General features: G+C 41.2%; 1 protein-coding gene across 2 annotated transcripts in view; it reads left to right on the top strand.

Annotated features, from left to right (window-relative positions):
- Positions 1-22,974, top strand: part of FBH1 (F-box DNA helicase 1) — a 104,606-nt gene that overhangs the window by 24,993 nt on the left and 56,639 nt on the right. For both annotated transcript variants that reach the window (XM_073652465.1, XM_073652464.1), the window contains exons 5-7: positions 1,399-1,528; positions 8,275-8,465; positions 11,023-11,106. In XM_073652465.1, coding sequence (XP_073508566.1) covers positions 1,399-1,528; positions 8,275-8,465; positions 11,023-11,106 — 405 coding nt within the window. The remainder of the gene's footprint in view (positions 1-1,398; positions 1,529-8,274; positions 8,466-11,022; positions 11,107-22,974) is intronic.

The following is a 22,974-nucleotide window of genomic DNA, read 5'->3' as shown; positions in this document are numbered from 1 at the left end:
AATTAGAATACTTTGCATCATAATTTCTATACAATCCCCCCCCCCTTGCCTTGGCCACCACAATACTGCAAAAAAATGAAAATGAAATGTTCAATACGTCATATCTGCCCCCACATAATACATAAATACACCTTAGAGCGCAAAAAAGCAAGCCTTCACATGGGCCCCACCAGCCAAAAAATTAAACGGATGAGTTTCTTTCTATGAATTTTTGAACTTGTTTTCACCACTTTATTTATTCATTTTTTATATGCTATACATGTTTGGCATCACCATAATCTCACTGATCTGGAGAATCACATTGCCAGGTTCTTTTTACAACTTTTACCAATTATTATAAAGAATTCTGTTAAAAAAAAAAAGCAAAACTGCTAAATTGCATTTCTTTTTTTAATTTTGCCGCCGTACTTCTTTTTTTTTTTTTTTCCTCATTCCTAGTACATCATAGTAAAATTAATGGAGTCATTCAAAAGTACAACTCATCCCACAAAAGGCAAGCCCTCATGCAGCTATATCAATGGAAAAGTAAAGTTCTGGCTCTTTTGAAGAAGGGGAGGGGTTAAACAGGCCAATAAAGGAAGGGGAGGGGTTAAACAGGCCAATAAAGGAAGGGGAGGGGTTAAACAGGCCAATGAAGGACGGGGAGGGGTTAAACAGGCCAATAAAGGAAGGGGAGGAGTTAAACAGGCCAATAAAGGAAAGGCTATCAGCTTGTTTGTAGCTGATTGGGGTTCATTTAACAGCCCCGAGTGGCGGTATAAACGGGCCCTCAGTCACGGTGTAATACTTGCCTGCTTTCTTTTGCAGGTCGGGCACATACATGTTGCCCTGTGTAGTAGCAGGTCTGCACAGGCTCACTAAGCCACACCCCCACTGCTTAAGATCTGCCTACTTCCCGTTAAGTTTGCTCCTTGGGGGTGGGAAGGACGCCAAACTTAAAAAAAAATAAAAATACAACAAAAGAGCTCGCCTCTGCATTGAAGGAAAGCACTGATTGGTCAGAGAGCAGCACAGGAGCTGTTGGCCGCCAGTGTTCTCCATGCAGAGGCACTGACACTGCTGATCACAAACCTATGCAATCATCTGCTTCTGCTGTGCACTGCGGGGGCCACAACTAGGAGCCATGCAGGCTGCTGCTTGTGAACCGCTGATCTAATAGGACATGCTGCTAAATAATAAGGTGTCTCCTTAGATTGTCACCTTCTGACATGTCCTACAATTCATTCAATTTTTACTTAATTTTTATCAAACTCGTTTCCTTTTTATAGCCTGTCACGTTATGTTGGCATTGCTAACGCACTTAAAATACAAAAATGTATATTTTTAAAATTTGAGATTAATGATTTTAATTTCATGGATGATTATTTACTAACTGACCTATGTCTGAATACTCTGCAGGTACTTTGCTTCTTGCTCTGCCCTCACCGACTCTCAGGCCATTTTGGAATGTCTGAAGAATCATCATTTATATGAAATTGCAGAGAAATGTGTTATCCATAGATTTCCTGAGCTTGTGTGTAGCAGTGAGGTATGTACTTATACATATTATGAAGCCGGCCTCCATAAAGTATAGGTTCAACTTTGTGTCAAACTACAGGATCCCTATACATTGTAGCTGACTGCTCTTGTGGGGTTTAAAAGGGTATCTGTTCAAGTGATGATCTATCAAGGAGGGAGAATCCATTTGTAGTTGTGAGGTTGGAGGGCCGACCTTCACTCATTTATGTTAATGGGCCCTTGTGCAGTTCCTGGTACAGCCATGTACTCCTCTGGTCTTATAAAGCCAGAGCTGTCAATCAAAAGAGGGGGCGAAGATGGGTCCTGCTTGGCTCTTATTCACATTTACATTATTTGACCTTTATGGTAAGGTTTTAATACAAGAGGTTAGGACTGTCCCAAATAAGGTCACTTTGACGTGGTGGGATGGCTTTTACTTTTGTATCAAAATTATCTTAACGAAGTACCCTATGTTATTTTAATGTACTACTGCTATTTACTGCATGGTATTTGCTCATTATGCTTTTATCTTAGGTTTGGTCTATTCACTGGAAACTGTAGAATAATCATAATTACAGTCAAAATCTGTATAATATTCTTCAGCTTTAAAATGAAAGATGTCCATGATTTTTTTTTTTTTTTTTTTAACGGACAGGGCAAGAAAGTGCCCTATTTTTAGGGACTTCCTGACATTTCTGGACAGTGTGCAACCGTGATCCCTGGCAGAATAGTAGTACTATTGTGGTTGCATCAGCTATAAATATAACCTGTACTTTAAACAAAATCTGTGTAGTCGCAATTTGAGGCCACTAGAGGGCAGCAGAGTCGATGCATTTCAGACATGAGTTTCTTTCAACAGGTCATAAGCAATCAATCTTCACCCAAACCTGAGCCCAGCTATAGAAATTACAAATGTAGCAGCAGTGATTGTCTTCTCACTGTATCGTTGTGGCCAGTCACCATTACTTGGGATTTATTTGCAGTCATTTAATTGGCCAAATCCACTGCTATTTTAAGTGTCTTATTATTTTCTTGCAATTTTATATATCACTATATGTTTATAATATTCAAACCAAGGAGAAAATATGGAGTAAATCAATAGGAAAAATCTTTGTTAAATACATAAATATAAAAGATGGGAGGGAGTAGAGGCTGCCTCTTGAGAAAGCCACACCAAATCAGGCAAAACGCATGTTGAGGCGCTTGTTTCCATGGGCCAATTGCACTCGGCACTTTAGTCTCGTGTTCTACTCCCTGGTAAGGTTCCCTTTATGTATTTTTGGACTGTGGGTACATTATGAGATTGCGGACGGTTCTTAGTCCAGGATATACTGAGTGCTACTGTTCCCTGGCCATTTTCTATTTATGCTAGTTACCTTACCTGAGGAGTCCCCACCCCATAATTTACTATTTATCGTGTGGGTGTGTGGGGGGCTCATGAGCTATTTACTGCTGCTATCCCTCAACCCTATGTATCCCTATCTGCTAAACGCTGTGATTTGATTATGCATCTTTTATATTTATGTATTTAGTAAAGATTTTTCCTATTGATTTACTCCATATTTTCTCCTTGGTTTGATTATGTTTCTGGAGTGGAGCTCATGCTGACCTTGACCTTGTTGGTTTAACAGCTATGTTTGCTCTTTTGTATCTACATAAGGCTGTCTTATGTATGCTAATATGTTTATAATATTGTGTGTGTATAGTACGTGTCCAATTTATCAAATACAGGGAACCATAGCAGCCTTATATGCTGATGTGGTTTTGGATATTATCCAAATGCGACCCCAGTGTTTAGTTGGCAATAATTGTACCTGAAGCATAAGTCATTTGAATTTTTATTTCATACATCAATAATAGTCCACATGAAAATAAGCTACTGTGTAATATATATATTATCAGAGAAAAGTGCTTCTTTCACTGTCAATTCATGGGTTACATACATACATACATACATACATACATACATACATACATACATACATACATGCATGCATGCATGCATGCATGCATACATACATACATACATACTTTTTATATTTTCACACTGGCAATTGAGGCTTTTTTAGACTCCTGTAAACCCTTAATATAATGACAGTAAGTAGAAGCTTCCTCTTCATAGACAGGATTACAATGCCAGGTAACACTCTATATTCAACTGATAACACAGGATCCACCAATCTCAACTCAAGTTTAGTGACCAGCGTCAGGCAGCTGCTGCCATGGCTAATAAAATAATGGGATGTATTTAAGAGGCATAGATGCTCATAACAAAAACAAAGTTTTGCCTCTAATACAAGTCACTAGTGTGGACACGCTTAGAATACAGTTCTGGTCTCCAGGGTATAAGGATATAGCTGAATAAGAGCTTTTGCCAAGAAGAGCGACCAAGGAAATGGTTGGGCTGCAATATCAAGACAGGTTATTCATTTTGGAAAAACAAATGCTTGGGGATGATTTGATTACAATGTACAAATATATGAGGGAACAGTACAAAGATCTTTCTAGTGATCTTTTTACACTTTGGCCTGCAACAGGGACAAGGGGTCATCTCGTAAATGTCAAACTCAAGGCCTGCAGGCTGAATCCATCCCACCACATCATTCTATGCTGCCCACAAGGTCAGGACTCGCTTCACCATTGCTCTGACTAGCTCTCCATACTGGGAAAGTGGAGAGACAGTCAGAACAGTGTTCGATTTTCAGCTCCGGCGCACACTCCAAAAGCGCAAGCCGCCCCCTGTGCTGGCACCAATCCCCTCTACTAGGTACTGGCTGCGTTCTATGTCCACATAGTTGGTGCTTAACAGAGGGGGTGGCGCTAGCACAAGGAGCAGGTGCCATCTTTGTCAGAGTGAGTGGGGATCGCAATCGGCCTGCATAGCCGGTGTATGCAGTCAGCCTGCACTTTTTTGTGGTTACATCTTTGAATCGGAGCAGACGCAGCCAGTGCTTGGCATAGGGAGCAGTCCATCTTGGACTCTGAGGTCTGGCACAGCTCTCTTAGCCTTACTACCCAGGAACAGCCCTCTTATAGCTCATGGCCAGTCCATGCATTGCAGTCCATGCTTGTACTGTGTTTCACGGATGTCTGCATATGCCCTTACAATGTCAGTTGGCCCTTTTGAAGGCAACCATAATGCTGTTGTGGCCCTCTGTGAAAATGAGTTTGACACCCCTATCTACATCTAGATGGAAGAAGGTTTAATTATCACACATGAAATTTCTTTACTGTAAGAGCAGTGAGACTATGGAACTCTTTGCCACATGATGTTATAATGGTTAATTCTCTACTAAAATTCAAGAAAGGCCTGAATGCCTGTTTTGAAACATATATTACAGGTTATGTACACTAGACTCTGTGATGGGGCTTTGATCCAGGAATCTAGTCTAATTGCCATATGTGTAGTCTGTATATTATTTTTCCCATAATATGGAGCTATTAATGTCTGCCCCATTTGGGTTTTTGCCTTCCTTGGATTAACATGTTAGGCTATAGAAAACACAGAAAGTATCCCTGTATATCAATACAAAAAAGGTATATTCTATTAAAGCTAATTAGCAAGTCATCAAATTAGATACAATGGCACTAATTCTGGCATGTAAAAGACATATAAATCAATATTAAGTGCTTGAGATGCACTTTGTGCTAAAATAATATCATATCGCATCAACACATTGGTCAATTTTTAAAACTAGCCACTCCCTATAAAATATAAGAAGTAATATAGCACATGATAAATATATATTTAGCTACAGAGTGTTGCCTAAAGTCATCACTTAATCACTCTATATACTCACAATGATCTATTGAACATGATAAAGATATAGTGAGCTATTAAAAAAGGCATATGTTAAAGGGAACCTGTCAGCAGGATTTTACTAAGTAAACTACAGGCAGTGTCATGTTGGGGCTGCTGCACTGATTAATATGATCCCTGAGGTAAAGAAATCCGTCTTGTGTAATCAGTGTTTGCAGTTTGAGTTAATGATACGCCCGTGCTTCGGGGTGGGACTGTAGGCAGGGTCTTATCCTGGTGCTCTACAGTGAAATGGCCGCCCGAGCCATGTGCAGACTGGGATCTCGGCGGCCATTTCCTTGAGGCCCACTGCTTCAGGAAGAAGCAGATGCCGAAACGCTCATTGGGGTGGACACTTCTGAATGACAGATCATCATTTATCCTCTTCTTCAGGTATAGTCACATGATGTGTTTCATATGAAATGCTCTCTGGCACAGCCCAGTTATAATTATGCTGCCATAGCTGTTCCCCATAGATCATACTAACACAGCTACTATGTGGACTTGAGGCATCCACGTACAGTACGTTATTGACCATAATAAGTTATTCACAGCCATATAGTCATATTTATGTTATTTGTCTTATAAAACTTGGTACTTACATCAATGTTTTTTCATCGATCTATGCACGGTTGCACTTTATTGTGGATTTTTTTCTTCTCTATTGACACTCCTCTATAGCAATTATGTTACTTTTTTAATCTCCTCTGGATCTATATATCTATTTTGGTCATTTTGTATTAGATTTTTGCTAGCTACCTGTAATTATTGTGTACTGTCACTTAGAATTTTGTCCGCTTTTCTCCTTGGTCATTTCTTCCCACCCTTTTATTATTTTTAATATTCTTGATCAATACATTTTGTATTTTCACACCTATTCTGGACTCTTTTTGTCGGTTTCTCTTCCGTCTTTGTATTAAAATAGCCACAATGGTCAGACTCATTCTCTATGTACATGTATTTCATGAAACAACATACGACCCCACTATCAGTATTTGGTCAGTATTTTTCCTCAGTATTTGTAAGCCAAATCCAGGAGTGGTGATAAATGCAGAATTGGTGACTTGTTTCTATTATACTTTTCCTCTGATTGTTCCTCACCTGGTTTTGGCTTACAAATACTGAGGAGAAATACTGACTAAATACTGATAGCGGGGTTGTAGTCCAAGTTGGAGTCTAAAAAATCTCCAGTAGCCAGTGTGAAAATTGTAAAATGATAAAAATAATAATTTATTATATATAATAAATATATTTTTTTAATATACAGTCATGGCTGAAAGTGTTGGCATCCTTGAAATTGTTCCAGAAAATGAACTATTTCTCCCAGAAAATTATTGCAATTACACATGTTGTTATACACATGTTTATTTCCTTTATATGAAATGGAACAACACAAAAAAACTAAGAAGGGCAAATTGGACATAATTTCACACACAACCCCAAAAATGGGACGGACAAAATAACATTTTGGGCACCTTTCCAAAATGGTGGGTAAACAACTTTGTTTCAAGTGTGATGTTTTTTCAAACTCACCTGTAACAAGTAACAGGTGTGGGCAATATGAACATCACACCTGAAACCAGATAAAAAGGGGAGATGTTGACTCAATTTTTTAATCTGTGTGTGCCGCACTAAGTATGGAGAACAGAAAGCGGAGAACAAAACTGAGGACTTGAGAACCAAAAATTATTGAACAATATCAAAAATCTCAAGATTACAAGTCCATCTCCAGAGATGTTGATGTTCCTTTGTCCACGGTGCACAACATGATCAATAAGTTTACAATCAATGGCACTGTAGCTAATCTCCCTGGATGTGAACGGCGGAGAAAAATTGATGAAAGGTTGGAATGCAGGATAGTCCGGATAGTGGATAAGCGGCCCCAATCAAGTTCCAAAGAAATTCAAGCTGCCCTTCAGGCTCAGAATTAATCAGTGTTGGCGTGAACTATCCTTCAACATTTCAATGAAATGAAATGCTATGGCAGGAGACCCAGGAGGACCCCACTGCTGACAGACAAGAAAAAAAAACTAGACTGCAGTTAGCCAAAATGTATTTAAGTAAGCCAAAATCCTACTGGGAAAGCATCTTGTGTACAGATGAGACTAAGATGGACTTTTTTGGTAAAGCACATCATTCTACTGTTTACCGAAAATGGAATAAGGCCTACAAAGAAAATAACACAGTACCTACAGTCAAATATGCTGGAGGTTCAAAGATGTTTTGGGGTTGTTTTGCTGCCTCTTGCACTGGATGTCTTGAATAGTGCAAGGCATCATGAAATCTTAAGATTACCAAAGGATTTTGGGTCGCAATGTAGTGCCCAGTGTCAGAAAGCTGGGTTTGCATCCTAGGTCATGGCTCTTCCAGCAGGACAATGACCCTAAATATACTTGAAGAAGCACCCAGAAATGGATGAAAACAAAGCGCTGGCGAGATCTGAAGTGGCCAGCAATGAGTCCAGATCTAAATCCCATTGGACACCCGTGGAGAGATCTCAAAATTGCTGTTGGGAGAAGGCATCCTTCAAATATCAGAGACCTGGAGCAGTTTGCAAAAGAGTGGTCTAAAATTCCAGTTGAGAGGTGTAAGAAGCTTGTTGATGCTTATAGGAAGCAATTTGATTGCAGCTATTTATTCCAAAGGGTGTGCAACCAAATATTAAGTTGAGCATGCCAATAATTTTGTCTGGCCTATTTTGGGGGTTTTGTGTGAAATTATGTCCAATTTGATTTTTTTTTCTTTTGTTGTTCCAATACACACAATGGAAATAAACGTGTAATTACAATAATTTTCTGGGAGCAATACTTCATTTTCTGGAACAATTTCAAGGGTGCCAACACTTTCGGCCATGACTGTGTAAATTGTGATTATGCGTTAAAGAAAAAATGGCAAAACTTTATAAAAACTACATTTAACACAAATTGGTAATTTTATGATTGCTTCCCTTTAATGTATTTCATTTTTTTGTATTGCAGAAAGTGAACGCTTGGGCATTATTTTCAGTAATTGTTCTTCTGTCAACTAAAGTAGGCGATATCCTGAGGTTAATGAGATGCTTGCGACATTCTAGATCTCCTCTATGGCTTATTGACGTCATGGAAGCATTATACTGTTTAGCAACCTGTCTCTTTGCCATGAGAGAACAGAAGATTTGCATCAGTAATAGGTACAGATGAAATTAAAACACAGTAAAAAATGATCTGACAAATGCCTGTGTGACTTATTTTAGATTTCTCTATTTGATGGATCTGCAATACCAGGTATCTAAGCGCACCGCTCCCAACATAATGATTACTGAATAGCATGATTGACAGCTTAGACAATCGTTGCGCTTCTGGATGAAACTGTGCTCCCAATGCTATTATATGAGGCAGCTTTGCCTCTGAAGCATCAGAAGTGCAGTTAAACTGAAGTTGGCCGGGATCAGGAGCGATCTGCATACTCCAGCAATCCCCGACAGCTTCAGTGCGATGCTTACAAGCTCAGCAGAAAATAACTTGCAAGCGCTGCACATGTTTGGCCATTGCTGATAGACTACAGCAGTGGCCTGTAATCTAGGCAATGAGCTAAACAGAAAATGAAATCTGGCAATATCTGGGTAATGGGGTGATTTTAATAGCAAGTTAAAGTGCATTATCAATAAGGATGGGAAAGAGCCATGCATTTCATATAGTGAACTCATTACTGAAGATCAAATAAGAAATTAATAGACACAGAAATCTAAATTAACATTTTGTTAAAAGGTGGATATTCTCTTTTAGATTCATGCTGCCCATGGTTGATTTGAAATGCTGCAGCTTTTCAGAGTGAAACATTCATGGCTGCAGAGAAAACGTGCCTTAAAAAGCTGCAGGAGATTGTGGCCCCAATTTATCAAGACCGGTGTTTTTTACACCGGCTTTGATGAGGGGTAGGCTCTTGAGTGCGAGGCATCTGATTCATTAAGAGGCGCGTGACGCTAACGAATCAGGCAAGGTGGAAAGTGGTATGCGCCTCGTGGACTGGACATCATGAATTAGACGAGCAGGCGTCGCTACGCCTCCGTACCCCGCCAGCGCTACTCATTTTGTCAGAGCTAGGCGAAAATGGCATGAAAACACTTAAGTCTCAAAGTGGGTTGTGCAGCCTCACATTGCACAAAAATGTTTTGCTTTTTATGACAGTTTTTTTCTTTTTCTCTCTGTCCCGATTCTTTTGACTGGTTTCTTTCTACAAACATACATAGCAAGGAATCTGTCAGTCAGCTGGAGCAGGGCTTCCAGAAGGAGGTTAGGGACCACTTCTGACTTATCAGCATAGACACATTGAAAGCTGCTGTAGCCTAGATATCTCCGCTGACTAGTACGATGCTGCCCCTGGCCAGCTTGTTGAGGCCTTCTTCCAGTTGACTGAAGGAAGTGGAAGAAAAAACACGACACTTCCGGTTAAAAGGTAGTGCTAAAATAGGATCCAAAATCCGTCAATTATAATGTACAAAAACTTGGCACTCAAACGCACGTCCTTACATAGTGGCGGATACCGCATAGCCTCACCTCGCACTGTAGCATGCAGTGTTTCTCATACTCATCTGACTGATGAAGGCCACAATTTGACCGAAACATTTACATTTTTTGCCTGGGTATTTCTGCAATAAAATAAATTTTGTTTTGTTTATCACACCACAAGGTTTTCTACATTATCCCTCCAGTTAACTGACACATCTCTCTATGCAGTCATATTTTGAGGAATCACTCAATCATGGGTATCGGGACTGGGAGAAGCTGGCCAGAGACCGCATTGGACTTTGAGGAGCTGCTGGGGACTATACGTCCCCGCTGTAAAGTGATTTCTCTGAAATGCTGCAGAGTTTCAGAGGAACTATACGTGGTTGCAGTTGCGCAGACCGTGTCTGTCTGCTTCATTTTGCCTGTGGTTTGGGCAGCATGAATCTAATCACAAGTTTTCTTTAAACACTAGTCAACTAAAATGGCAGATTTTCTAGCGTAGTAAGGCTGGTTATTAGTGATGAGCGACTATGTCCTGTTAACCCTTTCAGCGAGCATGCTCAGGTGCTCGCAGGGTATCTTCAGCGGTGCTCTGTGTTATGTTTTCGTCACTCAGTGCTCATGATTTGTGACTGTTTGACAGCTTTAATACATGTGAGGAATGCCTAAGAAATAGGCATTCCTCACATGTATTAAAGCTGCCAAACTGTCACAAATCATGAGCACTGAGTGATGAAAACATAAGACCGAGCATGCTGAAGATACTCTGAAAACACCCGAGCATGCTTGTATATCTCGAGTAACGAGCATGTTCGCTCATCACTACGAGTTATACATGGCTGTGATTTTATCTCATAATAGATTTAGACAACCGATACCCATTGGTTTTCTCCATTTCATGATGGCAACTGTAGGAAATAATCTGTCAAAAACTTGATGTGAGCTGTTGATTTATTTTCTTTTTCTGCCATAATAAATGACAGATCAGCTCAAATATTCTTGTGCCACTGTTGTCCTTTCATCAGTACTCACTAGATCTGTTTTTTCCACATACCTGTGCAAACCTACAGGTACATCAACAGATTGTGATTGTATTGAATGGCATTGTCTTAAATTAATTTGATCTAGCCAGCATTGCTCCACCATTTAAATCCCCTGATAAGTTGACATGTTAAGTGGAAACTGCTGTCATTAATATGCATTTGATTTTTTTTTCTTTTGTTTCTACTGTATAATCAGGATCCATTACAATATATTCTACAGTCTGTATCTTCTGGAGAACAGCAGCACACAGCTGAAAATGCCATCCTATGAAAATGAAAGGTTTGTGCTTTTACTCTTCCACATACATGTACATAGAAAGTGTGAAGATATTAACTGTCTGGTAGTTCCCATGGATTTAACTTTTTACTTCATCTACAATGCAAAGAGGGAGTATCTACTACCGATTGTCCATATAGTTTATATGCATAATTACCAATCATATCAGGTCTCCTCGTTGAATACATTGGGGGTCACATCTCCCACCCTATTCATTGTGTTTCTGTCCGAGGATCAGTTCTTGGTGCCTGTAGCTTATCTGATTGTTTTTCTTTGAGTTTTCTGATTCGGGTTCTCTCCTACTGCTTTTGGCACTTAGCTGCTCAATGTCTGAGGAGAGGGTGTAGCCCACCAGGCGCAGCCTAAGGCTATGTGCCCACGTAGCAGATTTGATGCAGAGCGTTTTTGCCTCTCTCTGGCAGAAAAAAACGCATGCAGATTTGCATGCATTTTTTCTGCCAGAGAGAAGCGTTTTTTCAGTGTTTTTTCAGCGTTTTCGCATGCGTTTTTTCATTCAGTTTTCCAAGCGATTTTGAGCATCACTTGGAAAAGTGCTTGACAAGTTGGTCACACAATATAAATCCATGCAACCGGCATGGATGTATAATGTGTGACCAACTGATGCTTTAAATGCAGCATCTATAGTAAAAAAAAAAAGAGAATTAAAACGTTAAAAATAAAAAAAAAAACCTGTATACTCACCTCTCCAGTCTGCTCCCGGCCGCGTCCTCTCTCTTCGGCATCCCGCAGTGTACTGTCAGGACCTGCGGTGACGTCATTTAGTCAGCTGATGGTCACTGCAGGTCCTGCCAGTACGCCGCAGGACGCCAAGGAGAGAGGACGTGGCCGGGAGCAGACCGGGGGCCGCCGGAGAGGTGAATATACAGGTTTTGTTTGTAGTTAACTTTTTATTTCTTTTTTTCACCGCGTGGTAGCTGGGATGAAGAGGAGTTGTAGTCTCCTCTTCATCCTGGGTACCGCACGCACCGCGATTACGCTGCAAATTCACGGCCATTGAATATAATTGCAACGCAGCAAATCCACATATACCTGCGGGTTTTCTGCGTTTCAGTGTTCCTCAATGGCCGCGAATTTGCAGCGTAATCGCGGTAGAAATGGTCATGCTGCGTTTTGCAACGCAATGCGAATTCGGCGCGCAAATTAGCGCATCATGTGCACAGCACATCCGAATTCACATTGCTTTGCATGGCAGACGGTTTTACAAGCGTTTTTCGTGGCGTTTTCGCAGCCGTAAAAACGCTACAAAAATGCTACGTGGGCACATGGCCTAATACTTTTATTTCACCTAGTGGCAGGGCATATACCCATGTTGCTATGTCCCCAAATATGTTCAGGTGTATAAAATCCAGCCCCTGGCAATGCAGTCTGCTTTTAGGCTGTGTGCCCACGTTGAGCTTGTGGTGCGTTTTTGATGCTGCTTATCAAATTCGCAGCGTCTTACTGTTCCAGCAAAGTCGATGGGATTTATAGAAATCTCCTGCCCTCTGTGCTTCTTCTTCTTCTGACCTGCAGTGTGTTGCAAATATGCAACATGTTAATTTCTCTTGCGGGTACACTGCGTTTTCTGTGCGGAATTCCCCCATAAACTTACATTGGGTGTGGAAATTTAAAGGTAAAAAAACGCACATGCATTTTTAGTGCGTTTCCCTGGTAAAAACGCATGCAATCTGTACCTAAAGCATGTCAAAGTTTTTTCAAAGCCAAGTACCAGAAGTATCAATAACCTAGCAGCTTTAAATAAAGTATGACACACCAACAAGAGGCAAAGTGCAGCGATAAAAATGCACAGTAACCTAATTTAATTAGGCGCAGAAAATCTGCAGCGTCAAAAGCTCATTGTGGAAACTTAGACTTGAAAACATTTAGATAGAATGGGTTGTTCTAAAGAACTCATGGAATTCGAGTGATACTCTAATAGGATGCTACCGTTGTATCAAGTCCGTTTATGAAATTCCTTCCTCCTAATTATTCCACTATTACCTGTGACTGTAATAAAATGTGGAAGTGTTTAGGAATCTTAACAACTCCGTAATAAGGTGGAGACCGTATAAAATTATAGAGAGGCATATAGTGCATAAACGTCACCAACGCTCTGCAGGACTCCATTTCAGAAGAGAATTGGGACTCTGCAGTTATTAACATCGGCACAAAACTGTTTAAGAGCTTCATTAATGGGTTTCCAGTTCCACCCAAACCTTAAAGGGGTTTTCCCACGAACAAAAGTTAATTTTAATAATTGTCTGTGTCTGACCGTGTACGGAACATACCACATCTCCTGGGCAGGGGAGGAAGCAAAAGACCATACAGACATTACAGCAGGGAATCGCAGAGGATTCATTTTGTGAGGTAAAATATTGTTTAAAAACAGGCCGTGGAATGTTTTACCTCACAATATGAATCCTCTGCGATCCCGAGCTGTAATATCTGTACACTCTTTTGCTTCTTCCCCTGCCCAGGAGATGTGGTATGTTCCGTACACGGTCAGACACAGACAATTTTTAAAATTAACTTTTGTTTGTGGGAAAATCCCTTTAAATCACCAAGCACAATGCCAAGTGTTGGATTGCAGGTGTAAAGGATGCCACCAAAGCACTCTAAGGCTGGGCACACCCATTCTGCGGAGTGATGAATTACATTTCTTTGTCTAGGTACGGCGAATGCCAGGAGAACATTGCCTGTCTTGCAGCCAGGTATAAACTTTGGTGGAGGAGGGATAAAGTTATGGTGGTGTTTGTCAGTTGTCCTTTCGTCTCTTCTCTTTTGTGAAGGAAAATCTTAGTGCTTCAGCATACCAAGACATTTTGGACAATTGAATGCTTCCAACTTTGTGGGAACAGTTGGGGTAAAGCCCTCTTCTGCTCCAGAATGGCTGTTCCTCAGTGACATAGCAAGGTCCATGAAGACATAGGTGGGTTTGATGTGGAAGATCTTGACTGGCACTGCAGAGTCCTGACCTCAGCCCCATCGAAAACCTTTGGGATGAACTAAAACTGAGATTGTGAGCCAGGCCCTTTCCAACTTCTGTGTAGGACCTCACAAGTGTTCTTCTGGATAAATGGGCAAAACTTCCCACAGACGCACTCCAAAATCTTGTAGAAAGCCTTCCTAGAAGAGTGCAACTAAAACTGCTTCTAACGTAGGGATCAACCCCTTATAAATGCCTTTGGATTTGGACTGGGATATCGTAAAAGCTTCTGTAGGTCTACTTAAACTTTTCACCATATAGTGTTTGTCTACAACAGAGTGTAATTGTTTTGTCCTGGAGGTGAAAACATTCTGATGGTTTATATTTACTGGGAACACTCATCATTAGGCCACGGCCCCACTATCAGTATTCGGTTAGTATTTTTTGTGGGAGCTAAAACCAGGAGTGGGTGATAAATGCAGAATTGGTGACTTGTTTCTATTATACCTTTTCTCTGATTGCTCCTCGCCTGGTTTTGGCTCCCACTCCTGAGAAAAAATACTGACCAAATACTGATAGTGGGGTGGTGGGCAAATACTGATAGTGGGGCTGTGGCCTTAAGAGGTCAATAGTGTATGTGTGTGGGAGGGGGATCAGCTGAAATTGATGCAACGTTTTTGCACCCATCCCTTTGCCAAACTGATTTAGGGAGAAGGGGCAGAAGATTGTTCTAACCGTACATCCTAACCAGTTATATTTCCAGAAAAAAAAAAAAAAAAGCTGCTTGCAGAAAGTCAATTCTAAAGGTCCATTTACACTGAAAGATTATCATGATTGAGGCTGTCAAACACCCGATGAATGAGCCTGAAGGCCCCGTCACACTAAGCGATATCGCTAGCGAGATCGCTGCTGTGTCACGGTTTTGGTGACTCACCAGCGACCTCACCAGCGATGTCGCTATGTGTGACACTTTGCAGCGATCAGGCCCTTGCTGTGAGGTCGCTGATCGTTGCAAAGTGTCCTGGACCATTTTTTGGTCGTTGGCCTCCCGCTGGTCAGCACACATCGCTGTGTGTGACCAGCGGGACCAACGATCTGGCTGGTAACCATGGTAAATATCGGGTTACTAGGGGCACGCGCGCACTTAGTAACCCGCTGTTTACCATGGATACCACTCTGCTACAGTGAGCGGAGGCTCCAGCGCACCGTAGCAGAGTGGTATCCATGGTAAACAGCGGGTTACTAGGGGCACACGCGCACTTAGTAACCCGATATTTACCATAGTTACCAGCCTGCTCCTGCTTAAGCAGCAGGCTGGTAACGGGAGCAGGACATCGTGGAACGATTCTTTCCACGATATCGCTGCTCCCCTGATCGCTGGTGAGCCTGCCTGTTTGACAGCTCACCAGCGATGTATTAGCGACGCAGCAACGATCCCTGACAGGTCGTATCGTTGTCGGGATCGCTGCTGCATCGCTTAGTGTGACGGGGCCTTAAAGGTCTGTTCATAGGGCGAATTGTTTTCTGTTTTTTTTTATGGTGCATAAAATCTCACCTTTCTCTGCAACACATTGTCTGGTATAAATAGGCTGCTGCCTTTATTCTCAGCAGCTCAAGTCCTATCATTCAGTGCATGTTCACTGCGGTTTGCCTGTGTACCCAGGGTATTAAATGACTGCCAGTTAGTCCGTATGAGTGTATCTTAAGAAATGCTTTTGTAAACCACTTTTCTGTGAAAATGATGTAAGACCATGTACACCGCATTAATTGTAGCTACTGGATTACTTTTTCCATTAAAGTGAAGGGCTCTTCAGCAAAGCTAAATTAATTACAGATGACCAATGGTTTTCCTTTTAATCAAAGCTTATGGACCGCTATGGAATTGTTAAATATGGTTGGCATAGGCTCCATTCTTTATTCATTTATTTGTTTCCCACCTGCTCTTAGTTTCTTCCCTTTCTCCTCTGGCTGTGTAACTCCAATCAATACATGTAGGATGTGAGGTCTGTGGGCCAGGATGCTGCTGACTTCACCAACTCGTGTATCTGATTTTACCTTCTCCAGCTCGGGGGATCTTCTACCCTTTGTGCAGACGCCCTACAATGTGTATATGTATTATCAATCTAATTATTCACTCTCTTCTATGTGCAAGACACCTGTGCTGCATGATTCATCAGGTAGACTATTGCATGGACCACTACATATAACATTGTATGGACTACCAATGTATCTCTACCTCTCCCCGTGTAGTGTGCTTGCTATAAATTCTACCTGAGCCCTTTATCTATGTTCAATGAATGCAGTTGATTTTTGCAACCCATGTACGTGTTTTTGTGCCTGGGTACTTCAGCCCTTACTGGGTACCCATCTCTACATCTAAAACTGTATACTATAATATACATGCAATTTTTTAAGAAATTGAATTAATAAAAATTATGTTTTTTAACCGCTAAACTCAATGTTCTCCTCTTTGTTGCTATAATAATATGAGTTGTTTGGCTTGAATTTAGGGCACTTGCCCGACACTAAACTAGTAATGTTTGCTTTGGAACGTAAATATATGTGTACCCTACAATGTATGCACAATTATTAAGAAGTCAGTATTTTGACCATATAAATTTTATGTAGATTTTCCAACTCCGACGCTGTATAAGCTTAAATGCTTATTGGATGAAGCAAATCAGGTGATGTGTAATGTGTGCCGTGCGGCCTACGGATATCAATGCCCTTTAATCAAGGTGTGCAGAATTATTAGGTAGCTTGTTTTCCACAGCTGTTTAACAAGGGCAGAAAAGAGATTTATCGGACTCTAAAAAGTCTAAATAATGTCTTGCAGAGAGATGCAGCACTCTTGAAATTGCTAACATATTGGGATGTAATTACAGAACTATTAAAAGTTTTGTTGCAAATAGTCAACAGGGTCGTAAAAAAAAGTGTTAAGAAAACAATACGCACGTTAATTGTCAAAGATTTGAGAAGAGTAAAACGTGAAGTGACCAGGAAGCCATATTGTCATATTCTGTCATATTCCAGAACTGCAACCTCCTTGTAGTGCCCAGAAGTGTAAGGTGTAGTGATGAGCACAAGTGCTCGTTACTCCAGTCTGCCTAGGGTGCTCGGGTATGCACAGGTTATCGCAGGTGCTCAAGTGACATGTTCAAGTCCCCGCAGCCGCATGTTTTGTGGCTTTTAGACTGTCACAAAACATTCGGGGATTGCCTGACATACTCTGGCAATCTCAGTCTGTTTTGTGGCTGTCTAACAGCTGTGAAACATGCGGGCGCGGGGACTTGAACATGTCACTCAAGCACCCTCGGCGAACTCGAGAAACAAGCACTTGCGCTCCTCACTAACAAGGTGTTCACTGCTCAAAGACATGTCCAAGGTAAGAGAGGCCAAAGCCTGAACACCACTGAGCAAGACACAGAAGTTGAACATCAAGACGAAGTCCAGAACAATCTGATGATAGATTTTTTTTCAAAGGCTTTATGGACTAATAAGATGAGTGACTCTTGACGTACCAGATGAATGGGCCTGTGGCTGGATCAGTAAGCGGCACAGAGCTCCACTTCGCCTCAGACACCAGCAAGGTGGAATTGGGGAACTGCTATTGTATTATTAAAGGGAGTCTGTCACCAGGTTTTTTCTACTTCATCTGAGAGCAGCATAAGGTAGAGAAAGATGTAGCAGAACTCAGAAAGCTAACCCCGCTCACACCACAGCACTCTATGTACATTGTCTATTGTATTGTCTACCTTATCAGAGGGTGAACACCAGACCTGACAGTGATATTGTCCTGGTGATAAAACCTTCAATCTAAGTAAACAGCACACAGCCAAAAAAGTGACACATCCTTGAAATCTGTGTTTCAGCCCCTATCTCCTGCTGTCTTCAGATTAGCAAAAACCTGCTGACAGATTGAAACCAAGTACAGGCATGGTATGGCCAAGTATTTGTGTGCACCTTCCCAGCTGCTTGTTTTCCATCCTTCTTTATCTCCACACCCCCTTCTTTTCTTTAACAGCTCAAGCTTCATATCACCATAGATGGGCAGCGATAAAGGAAACCAAGCAGGCGGGAACGTCACACTTAAATATTTGGCCACGCCATGATGCACCGAGTGCCTGTACTTTGTCGGCACAGAATGGCTGGTCATACAAAGATGTAAAAATAAAGACATGGCCCCATCCTCACCTGGCCTAAAACCTAGTGAGAACTGGTGGGGCCCATCTTAAAGGGGAGATTGTGGTGATGAAAAATGGAGAGAGAGATTGACTATAGATATATAAATTTCTGACAGATATGTATGTTTATATATGTATGTATGTGTATATCTATTTTATATATAATATATCTATGTGTGTGTACATTTTAAGGTGTTTGGTTAGTCTCATTTTAACAGATAAAAAGAACTGAGAGGGGAAAAATTTTAGTTTTTCATGTAGTTGTATAATTAGCACACTAATATTTGCCCAATAATTATGCACATATAGATATTCTCCAAAGAAAGACAAAATCTCACTTTTTTATTTTTTTAAATATTCAGCTTTCAGGCTCATTAACCTTTTGGATTGATCGACAGCCCTTTATTTCAATAATACAATTAATCATCAAAAGTACAAATTGCCTAATTGTGCACACAGTGTAATTTCCCCTGCGGAGTCTGCTGTGAATGCTTTCTCCTTTCTCTATATTCATACATAGAATGTGTTCTGTCCCCTTGCAGACAACCTGTGCTTTCCTATCTACTAATTTTTGTGACATTGCCAAAAAAAACAACCAAAAACAATGTTTGTTGTTTTCCTTCACCCCTCCCTCTACTTTTCTCCTCCCCTATTACAATCAGTATTGAACTGTGTATGTCATGGTTAAGTGTTAGTGTCCCGCTGTAAATGTACTGTACAAGGATGTCTCTTACAGCTAGACTCCCAACTGCAACAGTCAGGATCCCAGCAATTTAACTTTCTATGCCACGGTCACTACTGACTGCGCATGTAAAGAGTTTGACCGAGGGAAAGGTGCTCCCTATGTCAGCATATCAGCACTCCAACTTTGCACTGCACTGCTCACCCCTCTGTCTGGGACATAACAGCAGGGAGCTGCACACTGATGTAATCAGCCACTCTAAGGCTGTGTGCCCACGATGCGTTTTTTTAAGCGTTTCCGCAACGGCAGAAACGCTTAAAAAACGCATGGTAGAAGGCCTGCCATATCCCCCAATGATAATCCGCATGTGCTGTGCACATGCTGCGGAAATTTCCGCTGCGGATTATTATTGCGGAAAAAAACGCAGCACTACCAATTATTTTGCAGAAGTGCTGCGTTTTCGCCGCCATTGACTTGCATTAGAACGCGCCAATTCTGCAAGACTGCATCTGTACTTGTGTAATTGGCGGTTTCTAATGTGCGGATGGTACCCGGGTGTGGAGGAGAGGAGAGTCTCATCCACACCCAGGTACCATTAAAAAAGCTGTAAAAAAAAGAATAAAATAAAAAATAAATATATATTTACCTTCTGGCGGCCCGTTCTGTGCTCCTACTTGCTTCCTGGCACTTCGCGATGGAATGAAGGACCTGCGCTGACGTCAGAGTCATGTGATGGGTCACGCGACGCTGACGCCGGCAGGTCCTTCCGTTACCGCTGCCAGCACAGGAGAACGGAGTGAAGCAGGACACCGGGGGCCATCGGAGGGTAAGTATACATTTATTTTTTTATTTTTTGACACTCTCTCGGTCACACTATATAAATCCATGCTGTTTGCATGGATTTATATAGTGTGACCAAATTGACAAGCACTTTCCAAGTGATGCTAAAATCGCTTGGAAAGTGCTTGTCAACCCGCATGCGGAAAAGCAAGTGAAGAACGCTTCACATCCGCATGTCCCTGGCAGGAAAAACGCATGTGCAATCCGCATGTGCAATCCGCATGTGCAATCCGCATGTGCAATCCGCATGTGCAATCCGCATGTGGAAATGCAAGTGAAGAACGCTTCATTTCCGCATGTCCCTGGCAGGAAAATGCATGTACAATCCGCATGCGTTTTTTTCTGCCAGGGAGATGCAGAAACGTTCAGGAAAAAATCCTGAGCATTTCTGCATCGTGGGCACATAGCCTAATAGCTGTTTCTCTGCAGATCACAGTGGTGTGGCCACTCTCCTTCTTCTCAGGCTGGCTGTTCCTTACAGGGGGAAGCAGCACTTGGTATATAATGTAATGACCCTGACAGGAGGGGGAGCAGATCCTGTCACACTGATTTACAAGTGTTATATAGATAATTAAAGTGCACTGGACATCTCATCTGTTTAGTGTATGAGGGCAGGAACAGTACAATTTTTTTTTTATCTCCCCGGAGTACCCCTTTAAAGATTTAATTTGTTGTTAATACGTGCAAAACTTGACAAACATTAAAGCCGTATTCTCATCTCATAAAATTGCTTTAGTCAGACAGTTGGAAAATTAGCAACTTTGCAACTGATTTAAGTACTTTCAAATCTTGCTATGAAAGCTTTTATCTTCTACAGTGTACAGCCTGGTGCCAAGGACCTTGGCCATCAGAAACTATAATAGGTACAGTAGTTAAATTCCAGGCTCAGGCGTGAAGTCCTGAGATACAAGTTGGCTCTCTCCAGCCCATTGATTTCTTTTGTGCAACTACCTGCGCACTTCCACTCCCACTTTGGTTCTGACCTGTTATCAGTCCTGAAAAATCACTATCCCATCACCCTCACCAGTGGCAGTTTCTAGAGTAGTTCACCTGATCACTATTTTTCCACCTATGTGATTGTTCAAAAGTCTTATGACTATATTTGCATATAGAGATAAGTGTAGACTTCACAGTAGTTAATGGCAGAAAAATGTGTTACAGTATCAGGCCAATGCTACTGACCAGAACTGGCAATTGAGGGTGCCCACCGCTCCTCCAGAGACAAGGAAGTGAAGAGTCTGCAGAGCGCTGTGCTGCTCGAGGAACAACTTGAGAATAAGGCTGTGTGCCCACGATGCGTTTTTGGTGCGTATTTGCAGCGCAGAAACGCTCCAGAAACGCATTGCATACCTTATCCCATGACTTCCTATGACATTCTGCAAGTTCTGTGCACATGGTCAGGATTTTTTCTGCGCAGATTTTACTCGCAGAAAAAATACGGACATGACCAATTCTTGTGCATTTCTGCATGCGTATTTGCCTATACAATGCATTGGAAATACGCATGGCAAATACGCATGCAAAAACGCATGCGTTTTTCTGCCAAGGAGATGCAGAAATGCTCAGGAAAATTTCTGCTTCATTTCTGCATCGTGGGCACTAAGCCTAACCCTTTTAAAGAACAAAAGTCAGGATTTACAGATAGTGTGTTACATATATAGGTCTAGCCTATATAGTTTGTAATAGGAGTTGCAGTAACATATTGATTATTAGATTAATTATTTCACTGCACTTTTAAGGGGGTGGTTTGGTTTAGAAAACTTATTTTCAAATGCACTTTTTAGGAATTCAGCTTTAATAGAAACATTTCCCTGATATATTTGCCCAAAGAAAGTAGTTGCAACCCAATTCCCCAACAGTTGGGACACAGTGTCAAATGTAAGGAAATCAAGAATGCAGTAATTCAGAAATTTTAGCTATATTTTATTCACAACAGAACACAGATCAGAAGGTGACAGACATTTTTCCATTTTGTTTGAAAAAATTATTTAATTTAAGAATTAATGGCAGCAACACATCTCAAGTTGGGACAGGGTTAACAAAAGGCTTGACAACATCAATTTTGATTGGGTCTTGTTGCATTTATCAGCTCGTCATTTACTTTTGTTTTATATCCTATGACTAAGAGTACCCTCAAGTGCCAGAAATGCGTCAGGTTGTTTTCATCTTTTTTTTTTAATGGAATATGAATAAAGTTTAAAATTTTACTACCTGCATGGTGATGCTGGATCATGTTCCTCCTATGGTGTAATGGAAAGACAGCTAGTGGGTCAATCAATATACATTGTGTATAAACAAGTTTGTTACAGAGGCAGAGTCTCTCTGAAGCAAATATGGTCAAAGGTTCACCATTCTGAGAACAACTGCATTTACAAATTGTGAAACACTTTGAGAAATAATGTTCCTTAATGTAAAATTGCATAAACTGTGAATCCCACCAGTACATAACATTAAAAGATTCAGAGATGTTGAAGAAATCTATGTGCATAAGCAGCAAGGCGACTGTAAACATTGGAGGCTCGTGATCTGTGATCCTTAGGTGGCGCTACGTTAAAAAAAAAAAGGCATGAGTCTGTTCTTCAAATCATTACATGGGCTCAGAATTACCTCCAGAAATCATGGTCTATGAACACAGTTCGCCGTGCAGTCCACAAATGTGAGTTAAATTTCTATCATGCAAAGAATAAGCCATAAATCAACACATTCCAGAAAATGTGAAATTCTTAATGTAAATCGTGGACTCTAGAGGAACCACCCAGCTTATCAGCGCGCAGTTCAGAAGCCTGCATCTCTGATGGTATGGGGCTGCATTGGTGCCTATGGACTGGGCAGCTTGCTTATCTTGAAAGGCGCTATCAATGCTGAGCATTATATAGAGGTTTGGAACAACATATGGAAGTGCCTGTCGTCCAGACGCTTATAAAACATTTGACGCAATGTGAAACGAAAAATCCAGCAAAAAAGACCCAGGACTGTTGAGCAGCTAGAATTCTACATCAGACAAGAATGGGAAGACATTTTCCATAACTGAATGAGGAGTTAGTTGTGGACTTGGTAGAATCTCATTTATGTGTCTCCTGGTATAAATAATAAACAGATCCAATTATTTTTAATACATCAGTGATATCTTAGACTATATGCACACAACGGGCCTGATTCATGAAGATTGGCGTTGTCTCGCCATTATTGGTGAAGAGGTGTGTTGAAGTCAAATGCATGCTTCTTCATGAATTGGGAAC

The sequence above is a fragment of the Phyllobates terribilis genome, unplaced genomic scaffold (assembly GCF_046119375.1).
Source record: "Phyllobates terribilis strain yellow unplaced genomic scaffold, ASM4611937v1 Scaffold_11__3_contigs__length_659146591, whole genome shotgun sequence".
In the NCBI taxonomy this organism is placed as follows: Eukaryota; Metazoa; Chordata; class Amphibia; order Anura; family Dendrobatidae; genus Phyllobates; species Phyllobates terribilis.
This window is presented reverse-complemented; position numbering and strand designations above follow the sequence as displayed.